Source organism: Arvicanthis niloticus, chromosome 2 (assembly GCF_011762505.2).
Source record: "Arvicanthis niloticus isolate mArvNil1 chromosome 2, mArvNil1.pat.X, whole genome shotgun sequence".
In the NCBI taxonomy this organism is placed as follows: Eukaryota; Metazoa; Chordata; class Mammalia; order Rodentia; family Muridae; genus Arvicanthis; species Arvicanthis niloticus.
Window position 1 is genome coordinate 93,628,627 of NC_047659.1, and position 24,808 is coordinate 93,653,434.

A 24,808-nucleotide genomic window follows, 5' to 3' on the forward strand; every position below is an offset into this window, starting at 1 on the left:
TGATAAGTGGATATTAGCCCAAAAGCTCGCAATATCCAAGATTCAATTCACAGACCACATGAAGCTCATGAAGAAGGAAGACCAAAGTGTCGGTGCTTTGGTCCTTCTTAGAAGGAATAACAAAATACTCCAGGGAGCAAATATGGAGACAAAGTGTGGGACAGAAACTGAAGGAGGGGTCATCTGGAGACTGTCCCACCTGGGTATCCATCCCATGTGCAGTCACCAAAGGCAGACGCTGATGTGGATGTCAGGAAGTGTAGGCTGACAGGAGCCTGATATAGCTGTCTCCTTAGAGGTCTGCCAGAGTGTGACACATACAGAGGCGGATGCTCACAGATAACCATTGAACTGATCATGGGGTTCCCAAAGGAGGAGTGAGAGAGAAGACTGAAGGAGCTGAAAGGGTTTGCAGCCCCATGGGGAGAGCAACAATATCAACCAACCAGAGCTCCCAGGTTCTAAACCACCAGCCTGAGAGCACATAGGGAGGGACTGTATATGTAGGGGAGGATGGCATGGTTGGGCATAGGTGGGAAAGGAGGTCCTTGGTCAAGTAAAGGCTGGATGCCCCAGTGTGGGGGAATTTGAGGGTAGGGAGGTGGGAGTGGATGGGTGTGGGGGGATATCCTCATAGAAGCAGGAGGAAGAGAATGGGATAAGGGGTTCCTGGGTGGGGGCGGGGGGAGGATGGGGAAAGGGGATCACATCTGAAATGTAAATAAAATATCCAATAAAAAAAGTTTAAAAAAAAGAAAAAAAAGATCACAGACTCTTCGTGAGACTGTCACTTCTCCAGCATGGAGAGGAGGAAGAGAAGGGAAGAGAAGGAAGCTACAGAATGTTAGAGAGAGCTCTCATGGCCATGTTAATGGCATTTGGCAGTGTATAGAGGATGAGTGGCTTAGGATTAGGCAAATATTTTTGAAAGAATGAGCAGGAAAATGCTGATGGGTCAGATCTGAAAATAAAGCTAAAGTGACATCTAAGAGGCTGGGATTTAAGGCTGGGGGCTGTATGACTTGGTGAGTACCCGGGGGCCAGAGGCCAGGGCACACATAATGTTGTTCATAAATATGTTCGCTGTTATTTATTTATTTTTTAAAAAGTCTCATTTAGTGAAACTTAAAAATTAAACAGACTAAAACTTAACACACTATAGTTACAAAGCATATTGTGTGTGTGTGTGTGTTTTCTTCCCATGTATATAATTTGAGACATGCTGCTAGCTTGCCTCCCGATTTCTTCACAAACACCTGAATAAATATGGAAATAAGTTCAAAGACCTCGGGAACACTCCTTTGTAGTCTTTACAGACAAAATCGGTGCCAGAGTCCCAGGTCTCTTGGACTCTGGCCTGTTTGTCCAGCTTCATCAGAGATGGCTTCACTATAGAGATATTTGGCTTCTGAATAAACTCACCAAGGAAAAGATACAGGCTTAGGGATGTTGAGTTTGCTTGAAACTCTCCTTGCTACAAATTCTACCAGCTATACAGTATTATGGCTCTGCAATTCTGCTCCTAGATAAATGCCATACCCAGAGAAATGAGTGCGTCATATTCACTAAAAGACAGACACACAAATGTTTATAGCAACTTTATTTACAATCAGCCAAACCCAGAAACAAACCAACCATCTACCAGCAGAATGACTAAACAAACCGATACATCTCTGTAGTGGAAATGCTACTCAGCAGTAAAAAGGGACAAACGTCCAACAAACACAATGGCATGGATGAATCACAAAAGCACCGAGGGATGAGAAAGAGGACAAGATTAAAAGTTCATTCCTATATGACCCAAAGTGCAGTGACAGAAGTCACGTTCGTGGTTGCTTTTATGTGAGGGAGATTCACTGGCAAAGCTTCCGGGGTGGCTGGAATGTTGAAAAGTTTTTTTTTTTTTTTTTATCTTGACCAGGATGGTAGCTACTATAAAATTTATACACTTAGTGCAAATATACCTCTGTACATATGTTACAGCTCAGCTTTTTAGTAAAATTCCAGGGAAAGAAGGAAAAGGGTCTACACAGGTAGAGGTGACATCTGTGTACTGTGATTGGGTGGCCAATTCCCCTAGGGTAAGAGGCTTCCAGTGCCCAGACAGCACAAACCAGGAAAGCTGTTCTGATTCCTCTGGGGAAAGGGAGCTGAGGGGGTTGGGTTGTGTGGTAGAGAGACCATTGCTGTCTTAACCCTGGAGCTCAGGGAATACCTTTATGCTTACAGGAGGATTCACTGAAGGGTCAAGACAGCAGACACTACTGGATGACATTAGGAACACAGGGCATCTGTTCTCTGGCAGCCTTATGGATTTGTGGCCTCTCAGAGCAGGAAGGTGTGGGGCAGAAGCTGAGGGGAAAGACCCAGAGCCTGAGTTGAGGCAGATGGGCTGTGCAGGCTCTCAGTATGTGGTTTCTGAGACAAACTCAGAGAAGATTGTCATGCTTTCCTTAAATGATTCCCCCATGAAAAGGCCACAGCAAAACAACAATTTTGTGAAGGCAAAACAGAAACAGAGACCTATCAGAGGTGATCTCCAGTGTTCTGTTCTCATCCACAGTTGTCAGAAATAGGGGCTTTTCTCTCCTCACTGTACATCCCATAACTTACTATGTCATGAGCTAGGTATTAGAGTGGCTTTGTCTACCTGCCCAGAACATAGGTGCTGTGAGGGGCAGGGCTCCAGTTCCCTGGCTGTGGTCTCAAGTGACAGTAACAATGAAGAAGGACAGCAGCAGACAGGACAGGGACCAAGGAGAGCAGGCTCAGAAGTTCTCATAATGATGCACAAAGTGGGCCCGGTCTTGCCTGTTGATTAGCTGACAGGACTTTTCAACATTCTTGGTCATCCCTGGAGGACCACAGCTGAAGACTCCAATCTTACGTACCTGTCCAGGGAGAGACATGTGCCTTGGAGCCTTGAAACACCCACTGCCCGGAGAGATCAGCTTCTCCAGCCTGACCACAATAATCAGACCAAGATGAGAAAGTGAAATTAGGGTCCTGGGGTGGGAGGGGATGGACCTACTTGTGGATGGACTTCCTGCAGAGAGTTGAAGAAGAGCTCAAAGGGAGGGCGGCCAAAGTGGGTAACAGAGCGCAGGCCCGTGAACAAACTTCTGTTCAGCACTTTCTGGAAGTGCCGCTCACAGATGTACTGGCGAATGAAATGGGGAAGGACAGTCATTGCTAGGACCAACCCTTGGCCCTGAGAGTGGCCCACCTGCCATGCCTGGCTGGCCCTGACCTACCAGCATGGTGGTCCTGAGGTCAAACTTCTCAGCCAGCTGAGTAATATAAATGTGCACAGACACCAGGTCCTGGTGGTCATTCTCCTCCACCTCCCGGATGATGTCAGCCAGCCACTCAAACTGCCTCTGAGTCCTTGTCACCCAGATGAAGTAGATCTGAGGACACACACTGGGGCTCAGGGCCAGCTCAGGTCTGGCTCCCCTCCCTACAATCTGAGATGCTAGGCAGCCCCAGATATCCTGTGTAGAGCAATGCTCTGGTCTTAGCCTCCAATGGACAAAGGCCAGCAGAGATGCTTCTGACCACTCTCCTATCCACACTCAGGATTTGACATGTGAATGGCTGTGTGTAATGGTCCCCACAGACCCTGCAGCGGAAGCTTGGAGTGTGCTTCCGTGACGGCAGGGCTCCTTGGGCCACACATTTCCCACGCAGAGTGGAGAAAGGATACTCACCTTCTTACAGAGCATCTGGTTGCCCATGGACGATTTGAAGACCAGGTCTTTGAGGATGGAAGCAAAGGGGGTGACTCCAATGCCCCCTCCTACCAGCACTGAAACCTCAAACTTATGCCATTCCTGGTGGCCCTCTCCAAAAGGTCCATCGAGGTACAGCTGCCAAGAGAAGGAGAAGTGAGATGAGCCAGGCCCTGCCCCAACTCTGAGGCCAGAGATGGGGAAGACTAACAGAGGTAGGGGACAGCGCACCTCAGTACTCTTTCAGACTAGATTTGTCACAAAAGGTACTGGGGCATCTAGTGTCAGGGTATAGGGAGCAGGGACATTCCCAGGGATGGGCACCTTTGGGTATCTGGCACAGGTGCCACCCTCTGGGGGTGAGTAGATCTCCCTGAGGCGAGTAGTCCAAGGTCCCACAGCCCGGATGTGCAAGCTGAGTGTGTCCTCATGGGGTGCGGAGGTCAGCGTGAAGGGGTGGTACTCATTGGTACCCAGACTCAGGCAGGCGATTCGCACCCACTGCCCTGATTTGTACTCAAAAGTCTTGGGCCTCTGGAACTGCAGGTGGGTGACCCCTAGGGGTCAGAGTGGGAGAAGAGCCTAGATCAGAAAATACCCAAAAACTGACAGGTGTTTGTTCTTTCTACACTGCTGAGGCCCAGAGGGTCTCACACAGGCACATGGTCTAGGCAGGCAGTTTTCTGGAGCTGAGAGTAGTTGAGTCTCCTCTGTTCCCTGGGCAACATAAGAGTTGGGCACTTCTTCCCCAATCTAGTGTCTCTCTTCTCTCCTGCCTCATCCCAAAGAGGGTGCAGGCTCATAGCACTGCTAGATTAACAGCCTCTAGGGTGAAGGGCTCTTCAGGTCTCCAGAAGCTTAGCAAACCTCCCTCACATGGAGGTAACTTTCACAAATGTTGGCACGCCTGACAAGCAACATCTTTTGTTACCACATCTTAATAGGATAGTATTTGTTGTCTGACTACAGTTGGGCCTCAAGTTTATTCACATTTGTTGAAAAAGGAGGTTAACAAGTTTTGGAGAGTGTGAAAGGCTACTTTGACTTTATCCTCATGTAATCTTAACTGGAATAAAACTGAAATGAAATTGAATCCTTTGCAATGTTAATCCTAGAGGTTAGACGATGTTATGACACCTAACTCACCTCCCGCCTCCCTCTATAGTGATAGAAGCTTCCACAACAGCCCATTCAGACACAGCAATCTGCCTGTCAGGGCTGTTTGCCTCTTCGATGTGAACCAGGTTGCACACTGAAGCCTTCCTCCTCCTGGAGCATCGTCTTCATCTGCTCCTTCCCAGCATTGCTTCTCACTGTCTGCGGGTCTCTTTCTTTATTTTTAATTATGTGTATATATGTTTGTCTGTGTGTAGGTATATGCACACTGAGTGCAGGTGTCCATGAAGGACCCAAGAGGGCACTGTATTCCCTGGAACTGGTTAGGAGCTGCCTGACATGGGTGCTGGGAACTGACCTCGGGTCCTTTGAAAGAGCAGAAAGTGTTCTAACTACTGAGTTATCTCCCTAGCCCCTTGTCTGCAAGTCTCACAAGAAACTAAGCATAGCCCTTCTTGGGGTGTCATTTCTATCAGAAAATCTTTAGGGTTCAGAGTTCCTCAAGAGGATGTCAGAGGTAGGGATCAGGAAACCTGGCAAGCCCCTGCCATGTCTGAGGAGCAGATTGGTTCTCCATGCCTGGGTCAGACCAGGTCTTACCTGAAGGCAGCAGCTCGGCCTTCACCACGCTGATCTCCACCTTCTTCCGGCTCAGGCTCACTAGTTTGTCCCCCAGATAAATAATTGCAGGGACCAGGAAGTAGATGTGGAAGCTGGGTAATTGGATGAGGGCATAGCTGCCATGGATGATGAGCTGAAAACATGACCAGTTAGTATTGCTCCACCCATCAGGCCCCGAGTGGCTCCTCCTTGTCAGGCATGGCCCACCCAGGCATGGGCTTTGATGGGCTGGCATAGATCCCAGGGTGGGGGTCTCAGAGCTCAGGATCACAGTCTTGGGTCTAATTCTCCATTTTTCCTACTTTGCCTTCCCTTTCCATCCCAAGTGTCCCCCTCCAAGGTTCACCCCTGCCCAGGGAAGGCACTCACCAGGGCATAAAGCACAACATAGAGGTGGTGGGTCATCCAGAAGCCCCGGAAACTGTGGCGGCGGAAGTGGTGGGAGGCAAAGACGTACATGATGGCCAGGACCAGGAGCAGGAGCACTCCTGTCATACCTGGAGGCAGGAGGACAGGGTCAGTGGGTATCCTTAGAACCTCATCCTGAGCTGAAAGTACAACAGGACATCCCCCTGCACCGTCCTACTTGACATTTACTCTAGTCCTTCAGGGCTTCAGAATAGCATGTCTGTAGGGGCTGGAGCCAGGGCTGGCCTGTCGGAAAGGGGCCTGTGGCTATTATAGATCAGTGTATATTCAGGAAGAGGAGAAAAAGTAGGAGATATGCAGTTAGAGTAGTGTTCAGATTCCACACCCAGCTCCACTTCCTACCTGGAACTGTCTCAAAGAACCACCAGTAGTACTTTGGGGGAAGCTTGGACCTGTGGAGTAAAGGCACAATGAGCCTCTGGCTGAGGGGGTTTGCCACTCCCACACCACAGCCTGATGCTGTCCCCAACTCCTGAGGTTACTAGGACTCCACTAGAATGGCTAAGGGATCCTTCCAGGGAACATGGTGTCCACTGTCACGGTTCTACCCCTGCACCCACCACAGCTCTTCCTGCTAGTCCATCTTACATTCTCTTCCTGCAGTAGACCCTTGCTCGCCTCCTGGAGTACTTGGTTCATTATTCTGTGAGATTAGTGAGGGCAGGGACTTGCGTTCTGTGCCCAGCAACATCGGGTGCATAGCAAAAGCGTTCAACAACTGCACGTATCTGGAATAGCCCTGCTCTCTGGCACTTGACTAAAACACCCAGCACATGGTGTATAAATATTTGTCCAATGAGCCAATATCAAACTAAGATAATAAACTGTGTGTCAAATGGGAAAGAGGCTCTGATGTCATCTCCTAAGGTCCTTTCCTGGCCAGTCAGACAGCTTCCTTCCTGAAGGTAAATCAGTCGCCTTCAGCTTCCCCATGAGGGACAGCTTTGTGTCTTCACTCACTGAGAAGCTGTACTTCTGTGGTCATCTCTTTCTTTCCTATTACAGCCTTAGGCCCACCCAGAGGACCCTGGGATGCCTTCCCCTGAACTGACCCATCATTCACAAAGACTTTAGGAAAGACGCAGGCCATCAGGCTGAGGGGACTGACTGAGAAGATGTACACGTTGACTGCATGTCCAAGACTGTGCAGAACTGAAAGAGACATCATCAGACATATTAACTTGACCAACACTACTCCCAACTCCCATCCCAGGAGCCACATACCAGCTAGGACAACTGCAGCCATGGCAATCCAGCGATGGAAGTCCACAGCGGCATCGAAGGGAATGTAGCGGTTGAGGAAGGTCTCCCGCAAGAAGGTGATGAGGTTGCGGCACATGGTGAGCAGGATGTAGGAGAACATAAAGGAGACACTGGCTGCTGTGCCCCGGGACAGGATGATGCCCACATAGGTGGTTTCTTCAATGTCCGTGGGTGGTGAGGCAAAGCCATAGTCTGGGGCCAGAGTTGAGGCAGATCAGCAATGCACTCAGGCTCCTGAGCCTGAGTCAGAATGCCTGGGCTCTGCCGTCCAGACACTGAGGACTGGGAAGGGCAACCAGACTCCCCATTGAGGTATGGCTTGTTCCCTGCCCACTGCCCACAACCTGGCACTCTTACAGTAGGCACGGTCTGCAAACAGGCCTATGCAGATGGCTGAGAAGATTGTAACACACACAATGTGACGCCGGTAGTTTTCCACAAATCGATTGAACTGCTTGAACTTCTGGGCCAGGAAGCCCCTCTGTGTTTTCTCCTGCAGTGCCTCCGTGTACAGCCGGGGAGAGGGCACCATTACCCTGTGGCAGTGATAGACAGGACACTGGTGAGGAAGGGGTTCCTTGGCCTTCCTTCAGTCCTACCCATAAGTGAAGGTCTAGTAACCATGAAGGACGGGTCATAACAGTGGAAGGGAGGCAAGCAGCCCCCATTCTCCCAACCCTTACCCTGATTCTTACTTGTTCTAGACACCTCCCTTTCTCTCTCTCCACACCCAGTCTACCTTTTCCTCTCTCTGTCTCTCTGTCTCTCTGTCACTTTCTCCCTGTCTCTGTCTGTCTCTGTCTCTTCATCTCTGTCTCTCTGTCTCTCTCCCTCTCTCGTTCTGCACCCTATTCTTTGCTCTCTACACTGGCCTACTTCTGTACCCAAGGCAGCAGAAGCCGGGAGGCCTCTTACAGCCATGGCAGTGGAGTTGTGAGCTGGGAATCTTGCCTGAAGATGAGTTTAGAGGCTGAATGAATGAGTGAAGATGAGGCCATTGGACACTTCAGCCCTCCAGTGGGCAACCCTGAGGAAAGGTCAACGAGTCACTTTCTCAACAGTGCCCTGCCTCTCCTGCTAAGGGCCATGGGGTCCCTCCCTGATGGTACACCCTACAGGAGCAGATCAGGAGCTACAGTAGTTCAGGCGTTTCATGGAGAGCTACTAGTGCCACATCATGTGTGTCGAATGGAAGAGGACTGGAGGTGATGTGTCAGGACTCAGACACCCTGAGACTTCTTTCCAAGCATCCTGGGAATCCAGGAATCTAAGGAAAACTCACCTTTTGCCAAATCTTTTCCTTAGGCCAGCACTTCCCAGCTCTGAGGTTTCCATGTCAGGGACTGCCATTTCCGGGGGGCAGGAACTGAAAAAATCAAACAAACAAATCAAAGCCCTGGATCCTGTTTCCTTTTGATTGTTGCAGCCAGGAGAAGACCTGCCATATCAATGTTGGGCTGGAGTCCAGGGAAGGACCCCAAAACAGGGTGAGCAGTTACAGTCTGCTCATCTGTCCTTAGGGCGACTCGGGCCTGGAGTGGTAGAGAGAGAGCCAAAGCTCCTGAACAACACAGGCTGTAGGAAGCAGCTGCCGTCCGGGCTGACACTGACCTTGCTAAGGCAAACATCTGATCAGTAGCCCGGCTTCCTTTCTTTGCTTCTCTCCATGGACCTAGTCAAGGAGACCACCCAGTCCCTCCCATCTCACACACCTGTTCCCGGGAGTCCGGGTGATGAATGAGACTCGAGAAGCACCGCTTTGTTTAAAGATGTCCCCAGTGCCTAGAAAAGAGAACAGGAGCCCAGATTGGCTTCTCTGGAAGGGCGGAGGGTGGAGTGGGAGACTGTCCTCTCCTCCTGGGCTCTGAGAAGACTGCTCAGCATTCAGTAGTGACTTAGTCATGTCCAGATCTGGGGCTTCAGCCCCATTTTCCTCCAGGTACACAGGGCAGTGTGCACAAAGAAGAAAGGGGCTACCCTCTGGAAGATAGAACTCTACATGTCCTTTGAGAAAAGAAAACAAGGTCCCCTGCTCTGGCCAGATACACCCCAAGCCAATGCCCTGGCTTGTCCCTTGGCTTAGTGAGCGAACTTTGCACAATATACAACTTGTCTCTGAATATCCACGCTGAGCTCAGTACTAACCACCAAGGACTCGGAGGAAAGAAAATAAGGCCTGTGTATGACTACCAGAAAATCTGTTGTGAAGACTCCTCATCTCCCTTTCACACTCACACACCTCCAGCTCCACCCTTGACACAGAGCTTCGTGAATCGGAGATCTCTGTCATAGTCCCGCAGCATGAAATGGAAGTCCTCCCAGGTCAGCTCCTCCTTGTCCTGGAAGCCCGATTCCCGGAACATGGACTCCACCACCTCAGTCAGCTGGTCCTTGGACAGGCAGTTGTTGGAGATCTCAATGAAGGACCTAGTGGAGTATAGAAACAGTAGTTATCATCCAGCAAGGTCAGGCTTGGGCATGTTTCCACATTACCTAATGTGGTCACCATCAATCTGGGAAATGGTACTGGGAGGTGTCATTCAGCCTGAAGGTGACACTAAGGCCAGTGAGGTGATGGCCACAGGCTCAAAGGACCTTGACAGCTTAGAAGAGCAGTGCCACACCCCTCAAAGAAATGGAAACAAATGGGAAAGGATAACACTTGCTGCAAAGATGGGTCCAGAATACACCATGGTCCTCTCTTGTGATGGGCTCACTGCTAACTCTCTTCTGTGGAAGCCCACCCATACCCAACAACCTCTGAGATCCCACTTTCACCACCCAAAAAGGAGTGTGGGAGGGGAGTGGCTACAATGGCAGCTGCCCCCTTATGCCAATACCCCAGGGCATATGGAGGACCCACTCAGGCCCACGTCTGATGTCACCCATGGTGACAGCTGCAGTGGCAACTCTTTTTACATTGTCCACTTGGACAAAAACAATTGTGTGTGCAGGGCCAAACAAGCACTATCACTATGCTAAAAAGCATCATGTCACTGAGGCAAAGCAAGACGCACACATTTTATTATAGGCTGAAAAGATGGGAGCTGCCATTGCTGATGGGACCTCCTCCATCCTCCTGGATTTCCTAAACAGAGCCAGGACTGGACTGCAGTGACATGCCAATGAGATACAGGCTGTAGACATTTTTACTGTTTTAGAAGTCTATGTTGGGGACTGGAGAGATGGCCCAGGGGTTAAGAGCACTGGCTGTTCTTCCAGAGGACCCAGGTTCAGTTCTCAGCACCCACATGGCAGCTCACAACTGTTTGTAATTCCAGTTCCAGGGCATCTGACACCCTCACACAGACATACTTGCAGGCAAAACACCAATGCACATAAGATAAAAAATAAATCAGAAAACCCTCTAAAGAAGAGGAGGAGGACGAGGAAGGGGAGGGGGAGGAGGAGGAGGAGGAGGAAGAAGAAGGTGGTCTGGGTTGGGATTGTCAGGAAAAAGGAGTGTTAAGAACAAAAAGGCAGAAAGACACTTGAAAAGAACCTGAGCTACTGTGCTCTATTTACCCTCATGTATTTCCCTTTGTCTTTTTTCAATGGACTATGTACCAAATGTTAATCTCAGCATGGAAAAAAAGCAGATTCAAGAAGAAATGAAGAGATATGTCTTGTGGTGCTTGAGGGAAGTCATTACTAAGGTTGGTTCTGTCCTTGGGAATGAGAAGTTGAGGGTGCTCACAGCTGGTCTTTATTGACATTTTAAAACCAGAGCAATGTTTTTGGTAGTTTTAGATAGCGTGGATATGGATCCTGTTAAAGGCAAGGACCTGCCTAGGTGATGTCTTGAAGTTGGATGTCTTGAGAATTCATGCAGTATGTACCACTCAACATGGATGGCCACTCAGCCATCTTGCCTGCCCTCCTCTGACCTGAATTGCTTTCCTGTTTAAAACATCAAGATATTTCAGGATTGGAAAGGCCCAGCCTGTACCGCATCATGGTGAAGAATTCATCCTTGGAGAGGAAGCCATTTCCATCCAGGTCATACATGGTAAACATTAGGCGGGACTTATCCTCTGGGGAACCTGAGAGAGAAAGGGGATATAAGTCACCTCCTTGCTAACATACTCGTGGTTCCTCAGATGCTCCACTAGTCCCCACTCCCACCTTTCATGAAGACCACCAGGATGTCCAGGAACTCCCGGAAGGATATGTAGCCATTGCCATCCTTGTCGGCCAGAGAAAACATGGACTCCACAAACATATCCTTGGGCTTGAGGCCTAGGGAATCCGCAAACTCAGCTCTGCTCAGCTCACAGGTCAGAGCCTCTCGTACTTGCTGGGATGAGTCCAGGGGCAAAGTCCCTGCATCAGCCTGATTGATGTCCAGCACCTGCACTTAGGCAGTCACAGAGAAGGAGAGAAGGAGGTAAGGCCTAGCTTACCTAGCTGGGATGGAAGCATATCTCCCCTGTGTGCAGGTCAGAAAACCCACTCCTAGACATACTGGTTGAGGCCTCTACTCTCCCATAGGAGGGGTCAACTGAATCTTTACAAGCTTTCTGTTTCTCTCTGGACCCAAGCTCCATTCAGTAAAAATAGTACTGATGGGGAAAAGGGGGGAAAGTAAGAAGCAGGGGGCAAAGTTGGGGAATGAAAAGAGAAAGAGCCTGTTTCAGAGGCAGTGGGTATTGGCTATAACATGACAAACAGCGTTGAGCCTATATGCTCATGCTAATTCAGATAGCACTGCCATGTGCCTAGAATCTGAATCCTATCAGTGTACAGATAATTTAAAGCTAACACATCATTACCATTTGTTATGCCCGCAATATACCAAGTACTTAGGCTAAACACAGTCTACAAAATGGTGATTTTCAAACTCAAGTCTATAATCAGCATCTCCTAGAAAGATTTGTTAAAATGAAATTTTCTGGGGATCAGAGCTCCTCATTCAATCTGTTTGGGGAGGATCCTGAGAATCAGCTTTTCTATTAAGTTTCCAAGTCAGTTGACGCTGCTGATCCAGAGGTGCCATCAGAGAATCCATCACATAGACCATCTCACTGGCCCCTCTCAGCAATGCATGCTCACAGTTTTAGTTACTGTTCGTTAGATGATAAGGTGAGGAAATCAGAGACAAGAACATGTGAATTGCCTAAGGATCCAACCAAGACTGTCTATGTCTAACCTACAGTGTGAAATCTGAATTCACCCACGAGAACCCATCCAGCTCAGGTTGGCTCCATTCCCTGTGCCAAGTATAACTCATGGCACCTGAGCAAAAAGCTGTCTGAAGAAGATCTCCAAGATGCCTGCCCGCTGCTGCTTGGTCACAGCCTTTCTCAATAGCTCCTTCTCCCCCATCTCAGCTATGCGGAGGCCCGGAGTGCCGCAGATGCACAGGTCTTGCAACAGCCGCACGAAGCTACCCCGGTCCTCTTCGGAGTTAAACATCAGCACCTAGGTTGGAGAAAAGCCTCATCATGTCTGGCGCTGGCTTTTCTGATTTAGTCCTGCTGCAAAGGACCTTAGGCTGAGGGAAGAAGAGAAGTCTCTTCCCTCACCATCCAGGCTGTGGTCAGAGAGTGACCTTAGGGGACAAGTGAGTCTAGAAACTCCTGAAAGGAGACTCCTTCTCCAGCATCAGCCTTCATGGATAAACTCTTTAGCTGAGAGCACAATGCTGAGAAGACTCGCATATGAGAGGGAATATGGATGAAAAAAAAAAAAAAAAAAAAACAGTCCATAGAGGGAGGCAGGATGAACTGTACCAGGTCATACTCCTTGGGGACCTTGAGCAGCAGGGTGCGGCGTCCACGGTTACTGGACAGGATGAGGTTGACCTGTTGTGGGGGCCGCAGCTGGATGGTACGGATCAGAGTGAACCATTTGTCAAGGACCTGCAGACTCCTGTCTGGAAGCAGCTGGAGAGTGACTGGATAGTTCTTCTCCTTAGGGCCTGGCCACTCCATTGCTGAGGAAAGGGCAATTGCGTGGTGACTCAGCAGAGGTCTTTGAGCCCATGTGATTCTCTTATTTGAGCATATAGTTCTAGTGAGCCTGGCTTCCACCCCACTCTGTAACATATTTCCCCCTTCCTCCTCAGGCCCTGACTCCATTTCCCTCCTCCTAGTCCTCAGGTTTCTCACCTGGTACTCCATCACTGGCTGTTTGTTTCTTCAGACTCTCTTTGCCTTTCTTTAGTAGCATCTTGCGTTCTCGGTTCCGGAACTGAGCCACCACTCCAGCGACAATCAGACTCACTGAAGGGAACCAGAAGAGACTAGTGAGAGGGAAGGAGAACCCTTTGCTCGCAGCTTTAAGGGGAGCGCTCCTTAGATACCCAGGAGCTCTCTGAGCCTGGCTCAAGCTATGCAAAGGAGCTAGCCCTGAAAACCAGCATGTAGTGGGGTGGTAGAGGGCAGTAGGGTGGGGTGGGAGGAGGAATGGACCGGGCCAGTCTGTGAAGAGCCGGAGGTCAGAAAAGAGGTAAGGAAAGCTAAGCTCTTACCTAATGGAAAGCAGCAGACAGCCACAAGGGTGACGCCATAGCCAGCACCACTGCCCTCAAAGTAGTCAATCACAGTAACAGGCACACAGGCGGGCAAGACTTCAGTTGTGAGTTGCTGAGGCTGTGGGCAGGGTGCACCTAAGGGACAAATCAGAGAAGTCTGAGTCCAAGAGTCCTACTCCTTGGGTAAGCCTCTTGCCCTATATTAGGAAGGGCCAAATATCTTCTCCCGTTCCCAAACTTACGCCTCTGGAACTTGTTCCTCTCAAAAGACCTCTTCCATATCAAATTTCTCAGCATCCACCCTGCTCGATTGCTAGGTATAGCTCTCTCGGGCTGGCCCAGACTATAGCATAGGAGGCGGCCCGACACAGAAAGCACACAGCTCCCTGTACAGCACAGATGACTCTGTCCCCATACTATTGCTTGTCTGTTTTCCCAGGCTACTCACCTTCCTGCCAGAAAAAAACATTGGGCTGCAAGATGCTGGGGTCCACATTGGAGACAGCTACCAGTACATCCCGCAAAGTGGTGTTTCTGATTTCTGCAATCTCCTCCTTGGAGAACAACCTAAACGGGGTTGGGGGTGGGGGTGGAGGGGAAGAAGGCCATTACTGGATAAATGGATAGGAAGGTTATTTCAGTCCTCCAGTGACCTTGTGTGAAGAAAGAGACTGGAGTGGATGGAAGTGTGGTATGCCCCTAGAATCAAGACCTGTGGGGGCTATCTAGGGCCAGACAGAGGGTCTGGGGCCCCACCCCAAGGGCCCAGCCAGGACTTACCCATTCCTAGTGTTCTCAAACCAGTAGCGATCACCATCCCGGAGCCTCACAAACTGGTCAAGAATGATGCTGCTGAACAGAGGTCCAGGGTCCCCATAGCTCTCCAGGAGTCCACCCAGGAGTAGTTCCAACTTGGACAGGTCCTGGTTGTACAGAGCAGCTGTGGCCTCCAGCACCTGGAACATAATGGAAGGTAACAAATGTGCACGCGACCTCACCAACAATGTCATCAGTAAAACTGCAGCAACACTGAGCGTAACTACCTCATAAATTCTTACGTTGATCAAGTGACTTCATCTGTGTAGAGATATTTGGAACAGCACTGCCATAGAAAGTTTTGGCTGCCTTTTTTTTGTGTATGCATGTATGTGTGCACAGGCACATGTTTCTGTACATGAGTATGTGTGCATGTAGATGCCAGTGGTTGACCCAGGGAGTCTTCCTCAATCACTCTCCACCTGATTCTTTGACACAGGAATTCTCCCTAAACCTGGGTATCATTGTTTTGGCTGGGCTAGCTATCTAGTAAGGGTCGGGAGTCCTCCTGTCTGCCTCCCTAGAACTGGGATCCCAAAAACATCTCAGACTTTTATGTGGGTGCTGAATATCCAAATTCAGGTCCTCATGCTTGTGTGACAAGCATGTTACCAACTGAGTCACCCCCCCCCAAACTCCTGCCCCCAACCCCCCCTTCACCCACCCCCACTCTGCTAACTGCCATTGTTACTGTGTTGTTATTATTATTTACATTACCTGGGGTTCTACTTTGGGGTTGATAGCACTCCAGTTCTTAGGAGGCTCCAGTCCCAAGGCCAGCAGAGCCTGACTATAACTGGGCAGCCCCATATCTCGGCCACGTTGGATACTGCTAGCCACGTAGTCTGTGCGAGAGAATCTCTCTGGGCCAGGCCAGTAATCTGAAAAGAGACCAGACTTTGAGTCAATCATCCCAACCCACTCCATCCATTGCAGCCTTATATCCAGCTGCCTGGAGCTCTCCTCAGCCCCAGTCCCCAGCACTCCTCTATATGACATTGGTGACCTTATTTGCTGTGGATCCGATGTCACCATATGTGGTCAGGGGCACTTTTTCTAAAAAGGTTAACTCTTGATACCAGCCAGAAATTCCCTCCTCTGCATGTTCCAACTTTAAAACACGACTGGATAAGAACCCTTAAGACCTAAGTAAACACCAGAGATGGTGTTCGACTGCTGTACCACCCCCATGCCCACCACATTCAGGCATAGTCGACTTAAAATAAAAGCAACATAAACACAAAACTATAATTGAGGCGGGGAGCTCAAATTTCAATTTCTTGTGACGTTTATTTGAGGTTTGAGAGAAGCACATCTGTGTGTCTGCATCACAGGTACCCTAGGGCTGCTTGGTGACTAACTCAGAAGGATCCTCAGACTTCCAGTTCTGACACCCCACCCTCTGAGCTCACCTCTCAGGTCTTCAATCACTATCCTATCCTCCAGCTCTGATATCTGGGAAGCCATTCCCAGCAGCAGCTGGTCCACATCTCCAGCTGTCTTCAGATTGGGATTCTGAAAGTAAACACAACACTGAAGATTTTGACCCTGAACCTCAGGAAAACAGGTCCCTAGTCACTCTCAGACTTACACTCATATTCTCTCTCTCTCTCTCTCTCTCTCTCTCTCTCTCTCTCACTGTCTCTCACTCCTCTTCTCCCCCTCCCTTCTCCTCCCTTCCCCCACCCCCTCTCCCTCCCTGTCTTTCACTTCCTTTCCTTTCCTCTCTCCATCTCCTTCCTGAGCTTCCAAAGCAGCTAGGACAGCAGGTACATTGCCCCCACCCCCACCCCCAGCCCAGGCATTTCCAGCTCTCGAAAACAATTCCCCCTAGATAATTTTCTCTGCCTTTTGGAGCACTGCTGCTCAAGGGCCAAACGGTTACTGTTCCGAGCATTTATGCTAAGTGACTTTGACTCCACCCCCACCCCCATACTCTGACCCCCATCTCAGGCTAACCTCTCTCATCCAGTAGCTGTTGCAGACCCTGAGAGCTGGAGAGCTGACAGAACCTTCCTTCTGGAATGTCCGGAAATAACATGTGGAGTTTCTGAAACAGGGTGACAAAAACACCATGAGGGAATTCGGGGCAGAAGCTAAGGTGGTAAGTGAGGTGAGCACTTCTCTGGGCTGACAAGAGTAGAGGATGACTGGTGAGTTTCCTTGAGCATTGGCTTGGATTTGCAGACAGAGTGATCTCAATGGTGGGAGGTCAGAAGAGGCCCCAGCTGCCAGACACACCCCACGCTCAGCAACCAAAGTTCTGCTGTTAGAGCTAGGAGATTTCCTGTGGGTCCCAAACTTCCCACCCCAGGATCCTGCTTCAACGCTCCCTAAACAATTCTGCTTCTCTTCTAGATGAAACTGTGGAGGGATGCAAGCCCCAACCTCCAAGCCCACTCAACCTACCTCCGATACTGAGTAGCTCCAACCAGCAACCCTTCCCTTACCTCATGTAGACCCCAGGGGGCACCATGGTAGAGAGGAACTGCTCAGCCGCCACCACGAACTCTGGGGAGATGCTGGGGTCCATGAAAGGGCGGTACCCTGCATCAAGACAGATGCCTTACCTCACACCCTGGCATCACCACTCTAGGTGTCCCCCACCTCCCACAACTCCTCTTCATTACCTGAATACTCTGGAGGTGTTTTCTGCAGGAAGCTGGGCAACCATTGGTATAGAGCAATGTTCTGAGGTTAGAGAGGGGAAAGGAGAGGTTGGGCTGAGCCTTTGGGGAAGAAAGACTTAGGTACAGAGATGAGGACCAGGCAAGGCCAGTTGTAGGGGAGGGAGGGGTGGGCAACTAGAAGCAAAATCACCCATATAAACATTCTCAGGTCCTTTTTATATAGTCTCAGGTCCTTTCCCATTAACCCTTCTGGGAATAAGGGCCACACACAACTAGGGGAGGGGCGTTATTTAGAACAAGAAAAACTTTCCTGGGGGAGCACAGTCTCCCTGGACCTTGCACACATCATAGGAAAAAAGGCATAAAAAAACCAACAGCATCAAGTGCTAGATTCTTCAAAGAATTTATTGGAGAGAGAGAGAGAGAGAGAGAGAGAGAGAGAGAGACACTAAGTAATGATCAAATCCCAAGTCATCTGGCATAAACAGAGTCTTCCTACACATTAGCTCTCCCTGAAGACGGGCCTTTCTACAAAGAGGTATATAGTGTATAGGGAAGGGGCAATGCCCAGGACCCGGGAAGCTTTGTTAAGGGAGTACAGACTCCCTGGTACCAGAACTCACCTGGTAGGTGGCAATGACCCTCTTTCGAGCATGCTGGAACAGTTCCTCATCCCCCCAGTCCGGGTGCTCCTGCTCCAGCTTCCTGGCACACAGGTTGTGGTAGCGAAACCACAACAAGCCCAGTGCCTGCAGAAAGGGCTCCCTGTTCCCGCGCTGGGCCCCGAAGGCTGCATCCATGTGGGGAAGCAGGACAGGAGATGGACAACAGCTTGAGCCAGGGAAACACAGACCCACAGGCAGACCCTCTCCTCCAGTACCGGTCCCCAAGCAGCCTGGTGCCTCCAACCCTACCCCTCCTGCCAGGGCCCCACAGTCTCACCATACAGCCCCTGTGGTCCGCCCTGCCCGGTGGCGGGATCCGGTGCCATCCACATGAGCAGAGAGTTCTGGGAGTTCCGCGGGAAATTGGGGTCGGGCCCAGAAGCCAGCTGTCCTCCAGAGAAGCTCCTCAGAGTGTCGCTCCAGGAATGAGAGGAGCCATAGATGGCGCTGCCATCTAGCCAGCCGGTCACCTGGTTGCTCTACAGGGAGGTGCAGATGAGCAGGGTCAGGAGGACCAGGCAGGTGCCTGCTGGTAGGCTAGAGCCTCATCCTGCTCAACCTTCCTTCCCAGCTAGACCTCAGGCCTCCAGAGGATCAGGCCTTAGATTCCCCTCCCAGCTCTCTGCCCTCCTGCCTTTGGCTGCCTGGCCTCACCAGGTCCCTGGGGTTGCTGGGACTCTGTCCAGTCGTGGGGTCCCAGCGGCTCCTCTGAAAGGGCAGCACCACGTTCCCGCGCCCGTCAGGGTCGAACACTGGGTCTCCACGCGGGATATAAATGTTGAGGAACTCTGCGGGGCAGCCTGGTGTTTCCACACTCACCAGGTCCGAGAGCACATGGTAGCCTGGGTTAAGAGAGCAATGTGGTGGGTAAATCACCAAGTCCTGCTCTCTTTAGGACCAGAAAGACCTTAAATTATCAGGGCACAGAGATCAGAGCACAAGCTTCAGTGTGGTCTCTTAGGCTTATCCCCTGTGAGCCTTGATCTTTTAATAGGGAAACAGAACAGTAGCATTCCCTCGTGAACATGCCAATGTCGTTGTGGGGTGGCGGGAGAATAAGATTTGAAAAACAAGCTCCCTTCACCTCTGTGTGGCAGTCATTAGAATCTTAAGGAGAGATATGGCCGAGGCATCAGTTCCTGAGAGTTCTAGTGGGGACCAATGTACTTGTTGGTTTGGAGTAAGATGTAAGAAAAAGATCCCCACATCACAACCAAGTCCTCAAAGAAGAAAGCAGAAGCACTTCTTGGAAAGTCCCTTTTCTGCAAATTGCGGTGGTCCTTTCCCTGGACACTCAGCAAGCTCCAGATCTACCCTGGTTTCCTTTTCCTACACTCACCAAAGAAGACCCCCAGCACTGTGCGGTTGTGGACCGAAGCCTGCCCTGAAGTTCCGTTAGCTTTAGCGACCGCATCGCTTAGCCGGCGAGGGTTGGGCAGTAGCGGCTCCTCCAAAGCCTGATAAACACCGTCAGCATAATTAGCCGGTACTAGGCGACGCAGTCGGGAGCCTGGAGGGGACAGAGAGTTGAGCTGGATCAAGACTCCCTGCCCCCAAGAAGCCCCAAACCAAGTTTTTCTGAGCTCTCAACGCTCCCCCCGCCCCCCATTTCCTACCCCAGGAATGCATAAGAATGTTACGGTGGGAAGGCAATCCCGCTGGCCACCGCTTCTCTCCCCACACTCGAACTGCATGCCCTCTCTGCAGAACCCAGGGCTTACCTGCAGCACCGCGCTGGTGGTACTTCAGATTATTAAACCAGCCATCGTATCTCTGCACTTCCCAGGGCAGTGGGGGTGCGTCCTGGCCACCTGTGGGAGCAGAGAGCCTTTCACTTCGCATTAACCTTCCAGAAACCCCTGCATGACCCGATGGGCTTAGACTCCTTCCTCAGCTGGCTAACTCCTGCCTAAGAACTCTAATTCCAATCCTTTCGCTGGGCCGAGGCGGTTAGAGGTCTTCCATCTCACTAGCCCAATAAGAGATGGATCAACCCTTCCAGCTTCCAGGCGTCATCTGCCTGCACCTCTCCCTTTCCACACTCCCATGGGACACTGGTTGACCCCTTTCAGCTAGAGGCCCCTACTACTTACCTACTGGGCTCAGGGGTCCAGTCAGCAGAGCTCCCAGGAGCACTAGTGTCTTGGGGTTTGTTGGAAGCATGCTGTCCTTGAGCCAGGCGGTGGAAGGTAGTGTGTGAAGGACACACACTCCCACAGCTGGTACTGGGAGAGTAGCAGAAAGATTACCCAGGCCCCACATCTTCAGGACGTGCTTTCTGGGACAACCTGGTAGGAATTGAGACCGTCCCCCGTCCCCTGTCTCCCGTTCCCCTCCCCCCACCCTAACCCTGTCTGAGTGCTGATTTCAACCACATGAACATCCTGGGCAGGAGTACAGCCGGACTGTCTCCGGAGTTTGCTCTAAAACCTGGTACTGTCACCCCAACTTCCCACATACTGCTTCTCCAGGAGAGGGATAGAAAAGGTGGAGAGGCTAATGAACTGAGAGTCAGGGACTCGCAGCCAACCTCATCCTCATCTAGGGTGAAAGTGCGTGCAAAGGGGAGAGAGGAGCTAGGAGATCCAACCTCTGGTGTAAGACTCCGATCCGGCTCAACAGTCTTCCGTGTTCTTGGAGATTTTCTTTGCTCCGCTCCCCGCTCGCCCTCAGCTCCGAGAATCTTCACCCTTCCTGGACGCACTTTCACCCTGCTTTCCGCGTCCTGTCTCACAGGTGTCAGCTCGCGCCACCGTTGCAGGTGTGAGTGTGTGAATCAGAGGCTTGCTGTCGAGTTAAGGACAGAATTTCCGTTATTTGCATGTCTCCGCCCCCTAGTTTGCATGATCTCATCTGGACAGGACCCTGCTACCTGGTTTGGACACCTCCCCTACTTGCCGCTCCCGCTCCTATAAAAGGGGGTCTGCGTTTGTTTGCGAACGCAGCGAGAAGCCGCAGAGCCAGGAGAGTTTCTGGACATCACGCCTCTGCGCTTCTTAGGAGAGCCGCAGGGTTCAGACTTTCTATCACTCATCCCAGCTCGCTGCCTGCGAGCAGTTCGCGAGCTTCTTGCAGGATGACTGCGTGGGACGGGGTGCTCCCCTTTTACCCCCAGCCCAGGCATGCCGCCGGCTTCAGCGTACCGCTGATCATTGTTATCGTGGTATTCTTGTCCTTGGCTGCTAGTTTCCTGTTCATTTTGCCTGGAATCCGTGGGCACTCGGTAAGGGGGTACTCAAAGCTCTCCTTACAGGGATTCTAGAAGAAGCTCATTTCGTGGGGGGTAAGAGAGCGATATGGAGAGAGTTTCTTGGAGACTCGGGACAGAGGAGACTAAGATTCTCCGAGGATCGGCAAGAGCAAATTCAGAAGTCTGGTGCAGTAAGCAACTCTTCCGAGGGAGAAGGACAGCCCTGGTCCAGGACATCCCGAGATGATTCCAGCTACATTCTTTTGGAAACTGCTTTAGACAGTGGGAACCAGCCCAGTATATTTGGGATTAAGTCTAGGCTTCCGGTGCTGCCAGGACACCCCCTGGCCCCCCACGCCACACATACACACCCGTCTCTGAATGCCTTAGCACCTCTGTCCAGTGCTTTGGACAATGACCAAGAGAATGGGGACTTCTGTGCTTTCCTTACTGTGTTGAGTTAAAGACTCAGAGAATTGCACAGAGGATTCAAACATATAGACAGCTAGAGAATTTTCCATTAAACGCTCTCAGCCTCCAGGTCCTAAACTGTACATTGTTACAAGTCTGAGAAGACCTTTAATCTTTTTGTGTTGGTCTTTTTTTGTTTGTTTGTTTGTTTTGTTTTTTGTTTGTTTGTTTGGTTTTTCGAGACAGGGTTTCTCTGTGTAGCCCTGGCTGTCCTGGAACTCACTCTGTAGACTAGGCTGGCCTCGAACTCAGAAATCCGCCTGCCTCTGCCTCCCAAGTGCTGGGATTAAAGGCGTGCACCACCACTGCCCGGCTTGTGTTGGTCTTTATTGGTTCGGAGGAACTGGCAGGTCTAGAAAAATCCCCAGTCTCTCTCCCTTAGTTACAGCCAGGCCCTGGGGCCTCCCTCTTCTGGGAGAGGTGACCCCTGTCTGCCTGGCACTTCTGAATTCACCGAGCCTCACCAAGCAGTGACTGAATCAGAGGCAGAGAGCCGGCGCCAGACAGCTGGGGGTATAAAGGTAGTCAGAGAGTGCCAGGCAAGGTAGACCTGGAAGTAGGCTTGGGGAAATGTTCAGGGAAACACACGCCCTGAAAATATCAGAAATATCATTGGCGTAGAGGAACTTGAAGGGAAAACATGCATGGCATCATCTTCAAAAGGTCAGGAATGCCGTGGAGTGGGGTCGAGGGAGGCCTTGAGGATGGGTTGGGCTGTACCCAAGCCTAATCCAGTGTATCTTTCCCTACAGCGCTGGTTCTGGTTGGTGAGAGTTCTTCTTAGCCTGTTCATAGGTGCAGAAATTGTGGGTGAGTGAATTGGGTAACTTGGGAGAGGGGTGGAGTAGGGAAAGACGGTCACTGAGAATCTGGGAGGGAGCATGGTTTCTGGACCCCCCCCCTTCCACTTTGCACCTATTTCTAGCACCCCATCTGTCCCTTTGCCGTGGGCTTTTCCATTTGTTTTGAGACAGTCTCTCACTATGTAGCCCAGGCTGACCTTGAGAAGTGCTTTTATTTGCCCAGGTGTCCCCTGCCTCCCACTGTACTTGCCCACTGGTCTGTCCTTACCTTACGACGCCAGGCTCCTAGAACGTTGTCTTTCCGATCCATCTCCATCACCAAGCCTCTAGTTTCCACCTCCCCACTTCTACCCTCACCCACATGTCTCTGCATGCATCTCCCCGTAGCCGTGCACTTCAGTGGAGACTGGTTCGTGGGGAGAGTGTGGACCAATACATCTTACAAAGCCTTCAGTGCATCCCGTGTTCACGTTCATGTTGCTCTGCACGTGGGGCTGGTGGGCGTTAATATTACACTCAAAGGTAAGGAGGTTGGGGCAAAGTGGGCTCTTGGGGCCAGGGGATCCTGCGGTTAGAAGCTGAGTACCAAGAGATGTCGACCCCCACTAGCTTTTCACAGTCTCATCTAGGCCATCAGAACACACAGACCTTTTCCATCGCGACTCCTAGCAGTAACAAAATTACAGTTAGGAGGTAGCAACAAAAATAATTCGATGGTTCGGGGGGTTACCACAACATGTAGTAAAGGGTCACGGCATTAGGAAGGTTGAGAAGCACTGTGTGAGAGGACCCTTTCACATCCCTCGGGCTTTAGAAAGCCTTTGATTCAATTGTGTTTGTGTTTCCCGATACCACTACCTAACCTTTCTCTTTCCTGACAGTCGCCCCACCCTTAGTTCCCTATCTGAAATTCTTTAGTTTCCGGGTCCCTAGCCTTGCGCAGTGCCATGACCCCCACGGCTTCCCGCAGGAACACCAACGCAGCAGCTGAACGAGACCATTGACTACAACGAGCGTTTCACTTGGCGTCTGGACGAAGACTACACCAAAGAGTACGTCCGTGCCCTGGAGAAGGGACTGCCAGACCCAGTGTTATACCTGGCAGAGAAGTTCACACCGAGCAGTCCTTGCGGGCTGTACCACCAATATCACCTGGCGGGTCACTATGCCGCGGCAACACTGTGGTGAGCCTGTGATGGGGACAGGGCAGGGTGCATGTGACTTGGAGAGCGCGGTTGTACTGCAGCTTCGCGGGCAGGATCGGCTGGCAATCCGCAAAACCCACGGAAGTTCACGTCCCAGCTACAGGGGAGAGGCCGAGGGGCTGGGAGGGGAGGCTCAGGAGCCAGCTTTCCCAGGGGGTTCCCCTACACCTCCAGCAGCCCTGGTCAGGGAACTCCGCTCACGGAGCGCTGCTTGGTCCCTCGCAGGGTGGCGTTCTGCTTCTGGATCATTGCCAATGCGCTGCTCTCCATGCCCGCCCCGCTCTACGGAGGCCTGGCTCTGCTCACTACCAGTGCCTTCACGCTCTTCGCCGTCTTCGCCTTCGCCTCCATCTCCAGCGTGCCGCTCTGCCACTTCCGCCTGGGCTCTGGCGTCCTCAAGCCTCACTACGGCGCCTCCTTCTGGGTCACGCTGGCCACCGGTGAGTATCGAGGGTGCTTACCTGTACATGAGATGTGCGCTCTCCGGTTTACAGAATGAGCGCTCTTATTTAATCTGTTCGTCTCCGTAGCAGGCAGAAGGTGGGAACAGACACGGTATTTTGTGGTTGAGAAGGGCTAGTTCGGAAGGGTTCAGTGTCTTGCCCCGGTTTGCATGAGAACTCGTGCTTCATATAATGCACGTCAGTTCTTTCTGACGGTTGTGTGTATAGGAAACTCCATGGATGGACTCCAAATCATGTCAAGGAGATCCTGCACCCCTGACTCCCTCTGTCTTTCCTCCCTCCGGTGCAGGCATCCTGAGCCTCCTCCTCGGAGGGGCGGTGGTGATTCTCCACTACACTCGGCCCAGCGCCCTTCGCACGTTTCTGGATCAAAGTGTCAAAGACTGTAGCGATCAGGCTAAAGGAAACTCACCTCTCATCCTCAACAACCCGCATCACGAACAGTTTAGGACTCCAGACTTAAATATTACGACTATTCTGTGAAAAGAACTAACTACGGCTTCCTATCCTCCCTTGGGATCCCACAGACCAGAAGACGGTGTTAAGAGCGCTGTGCCAGGAGCACAGCTGAGTCTAGAGGACTGCGTGGCCATGCGGGAGGACAAGGGGGCACCCCGGGTGTACCTTTGCTCTAGAGAATGGATTTCTCAGGAGAACTGTAAATAAACTTTTTTTGTTTTGTTTTTCAAAATTCCCCTGCCAATCAATTTCCTTGGCTTCTCTTGGCCCTTGGCGCTACAACCTTGAGAAACTTCTCTAGGCTAGTAATAGCCGAGTTTTCAGGTGCTGAGAAACCTGAGAAACACAGTAGGGCTCTGGGAGAGGCGCGCCCTCTAGTGAGATCTGAAAGAAACTGACAGGTATCTGCATCTTCGTGAGCCGCTCCAAGAGGTGGTCTGTTGTGGTGCGTTCTCCCCAAATCTCTGCCA

The 24,808-nt window shown here is 51.1% G+C and overlaps 2 protein-coding genes across 2 annotated transcripts; one reads left to right on the forward strand and one right to left on the reverse strand.

Annotated features, from left to right (window-relative positions):
* Window positions 1-1,589: 1,589 nt before the first annotated feature.
* Duox2 (dual oxidase 2) lies at window positions 1,590-20,499 on the reverse strand. The gene is made up of 34 exons (XM_034495402.2): window positions 20,337-20,499; window positions 19,840-19,971; window positions 19,468-19,557; window positions 19,086-19,256; window positions 18,401-18,588; window positions 18,024-18,225; window positions 17,705-17,871; window positions 17,082-17,142; window positions 16,902-16,998; window positions 16,411-16,501; window positions 15,864-15,966; window positions 15,169-15,332; window positions 14,416-14,591; window positions 14,084-14,202; window positions 13,633-13,770; window positions 13,271-13,384; window positions 12,893-13,095; window positions 12,396-12,581; window positions 11,286-11,511; window positions 11,110-11,203; window positions 9,400-9,587; window positions 8,873-8,942; window positions 8,443-8,526; window positions 7,518-7,696; window positions 7,122-7,352; window positions 6,950-7,049; window positions 6,240-6,289; window positions 5,838-5,965; window positions 5,448-5,601; window positions 4,056-4,288; window positions 3,711-3,869; window positions 3,255-3,410; window positions 3,032-3,160; window positions 1,590-2,891 (listed from the first exon to the last, which is right to left on the reverse strand). Exons 2-34 carry the CDS (start codon window positions 19,907-19,909, stop codon window positions 2,769-2,771), a joined length of 4,644 nt encoding a protein of 1,547 aa, XP_034351293.2. The 5' UTR covers window positions 19,910-19,971; window positions 20,337-20,499; the 3' UTR covers window positions 1,590-2,768.
* Window positions 20,500-20,699: 200 nt separating this feature from the next.
* On the forward strand, window positions 20,700-24,585 carry Duoxa2 (dual oxidase maturation factor 2). Its single transcript, XM_034496942.2, has 6 exons — window positions 20,700-20,969; window positions 22,160-22,217; window positions 22,598-22,732; window positions 23,181-23,394; window positions 23,641-23,855; window positions 24,169-24,585. The coding sequence occupies exons 1-6, from the start codon at window positions 20,823-20,825 to the stop codon at window positions 24,360-24,362; spliced, it is 963 nt and encodes a 320-aa protein (XP_034352833.1). The 5' UTR covers window positions 20,700-20,822; the 3' UTR covers window positions 24,363-24,585.
* The last annotated feature ends 223 nt before the right edge of the window (window positions 24,586-24,808 follow it).

Coding starts and splice junctions, on each gene's coding strand:
- Duox2 (XM_034495402.2), bottom strand. CDS start 19,909: ATGCTTCCAACAAACCCCAAGACACTAGTGCTCCTGGGAGCTCTGCTG. Junction 5,966..6,239: donor GTTCTTTGAGACAGTTCCAG/GTAGGAAGTGGA, acceptor TCCTGCCTCCAG/GTATGACAGGAGTGCTCCTG. Junction 5,602..5,837: donor ATGTTGTGCTTTATGCCCTG/GTGAGTGCCTTC, acceptor TCATGTTTTCAG/CTCATCATCCATGGCAGCTA.
- Duoxa2 (XM_034496942.2), top strand. CDS start 20,823: ATGACTGCGTGGGACGGGGTGCTCCCCTTTTACCCCCAGCCCAGGCAT. Junction 23,395..23,640: donor TATGCCGCGGCAACACTGTG/GTGAGCCTGTGA, acceptor GGTCCCTCGCAG/GGTGGCGTTCTGCTTCTGGA. Junction 23,856..24,168: donor CTGGGTCACGCTGGCCACCG/GTGAGTATCGAG, acceptor CCTCCGGTGCAG/GCATCCTGAGCCTCCTCCTC.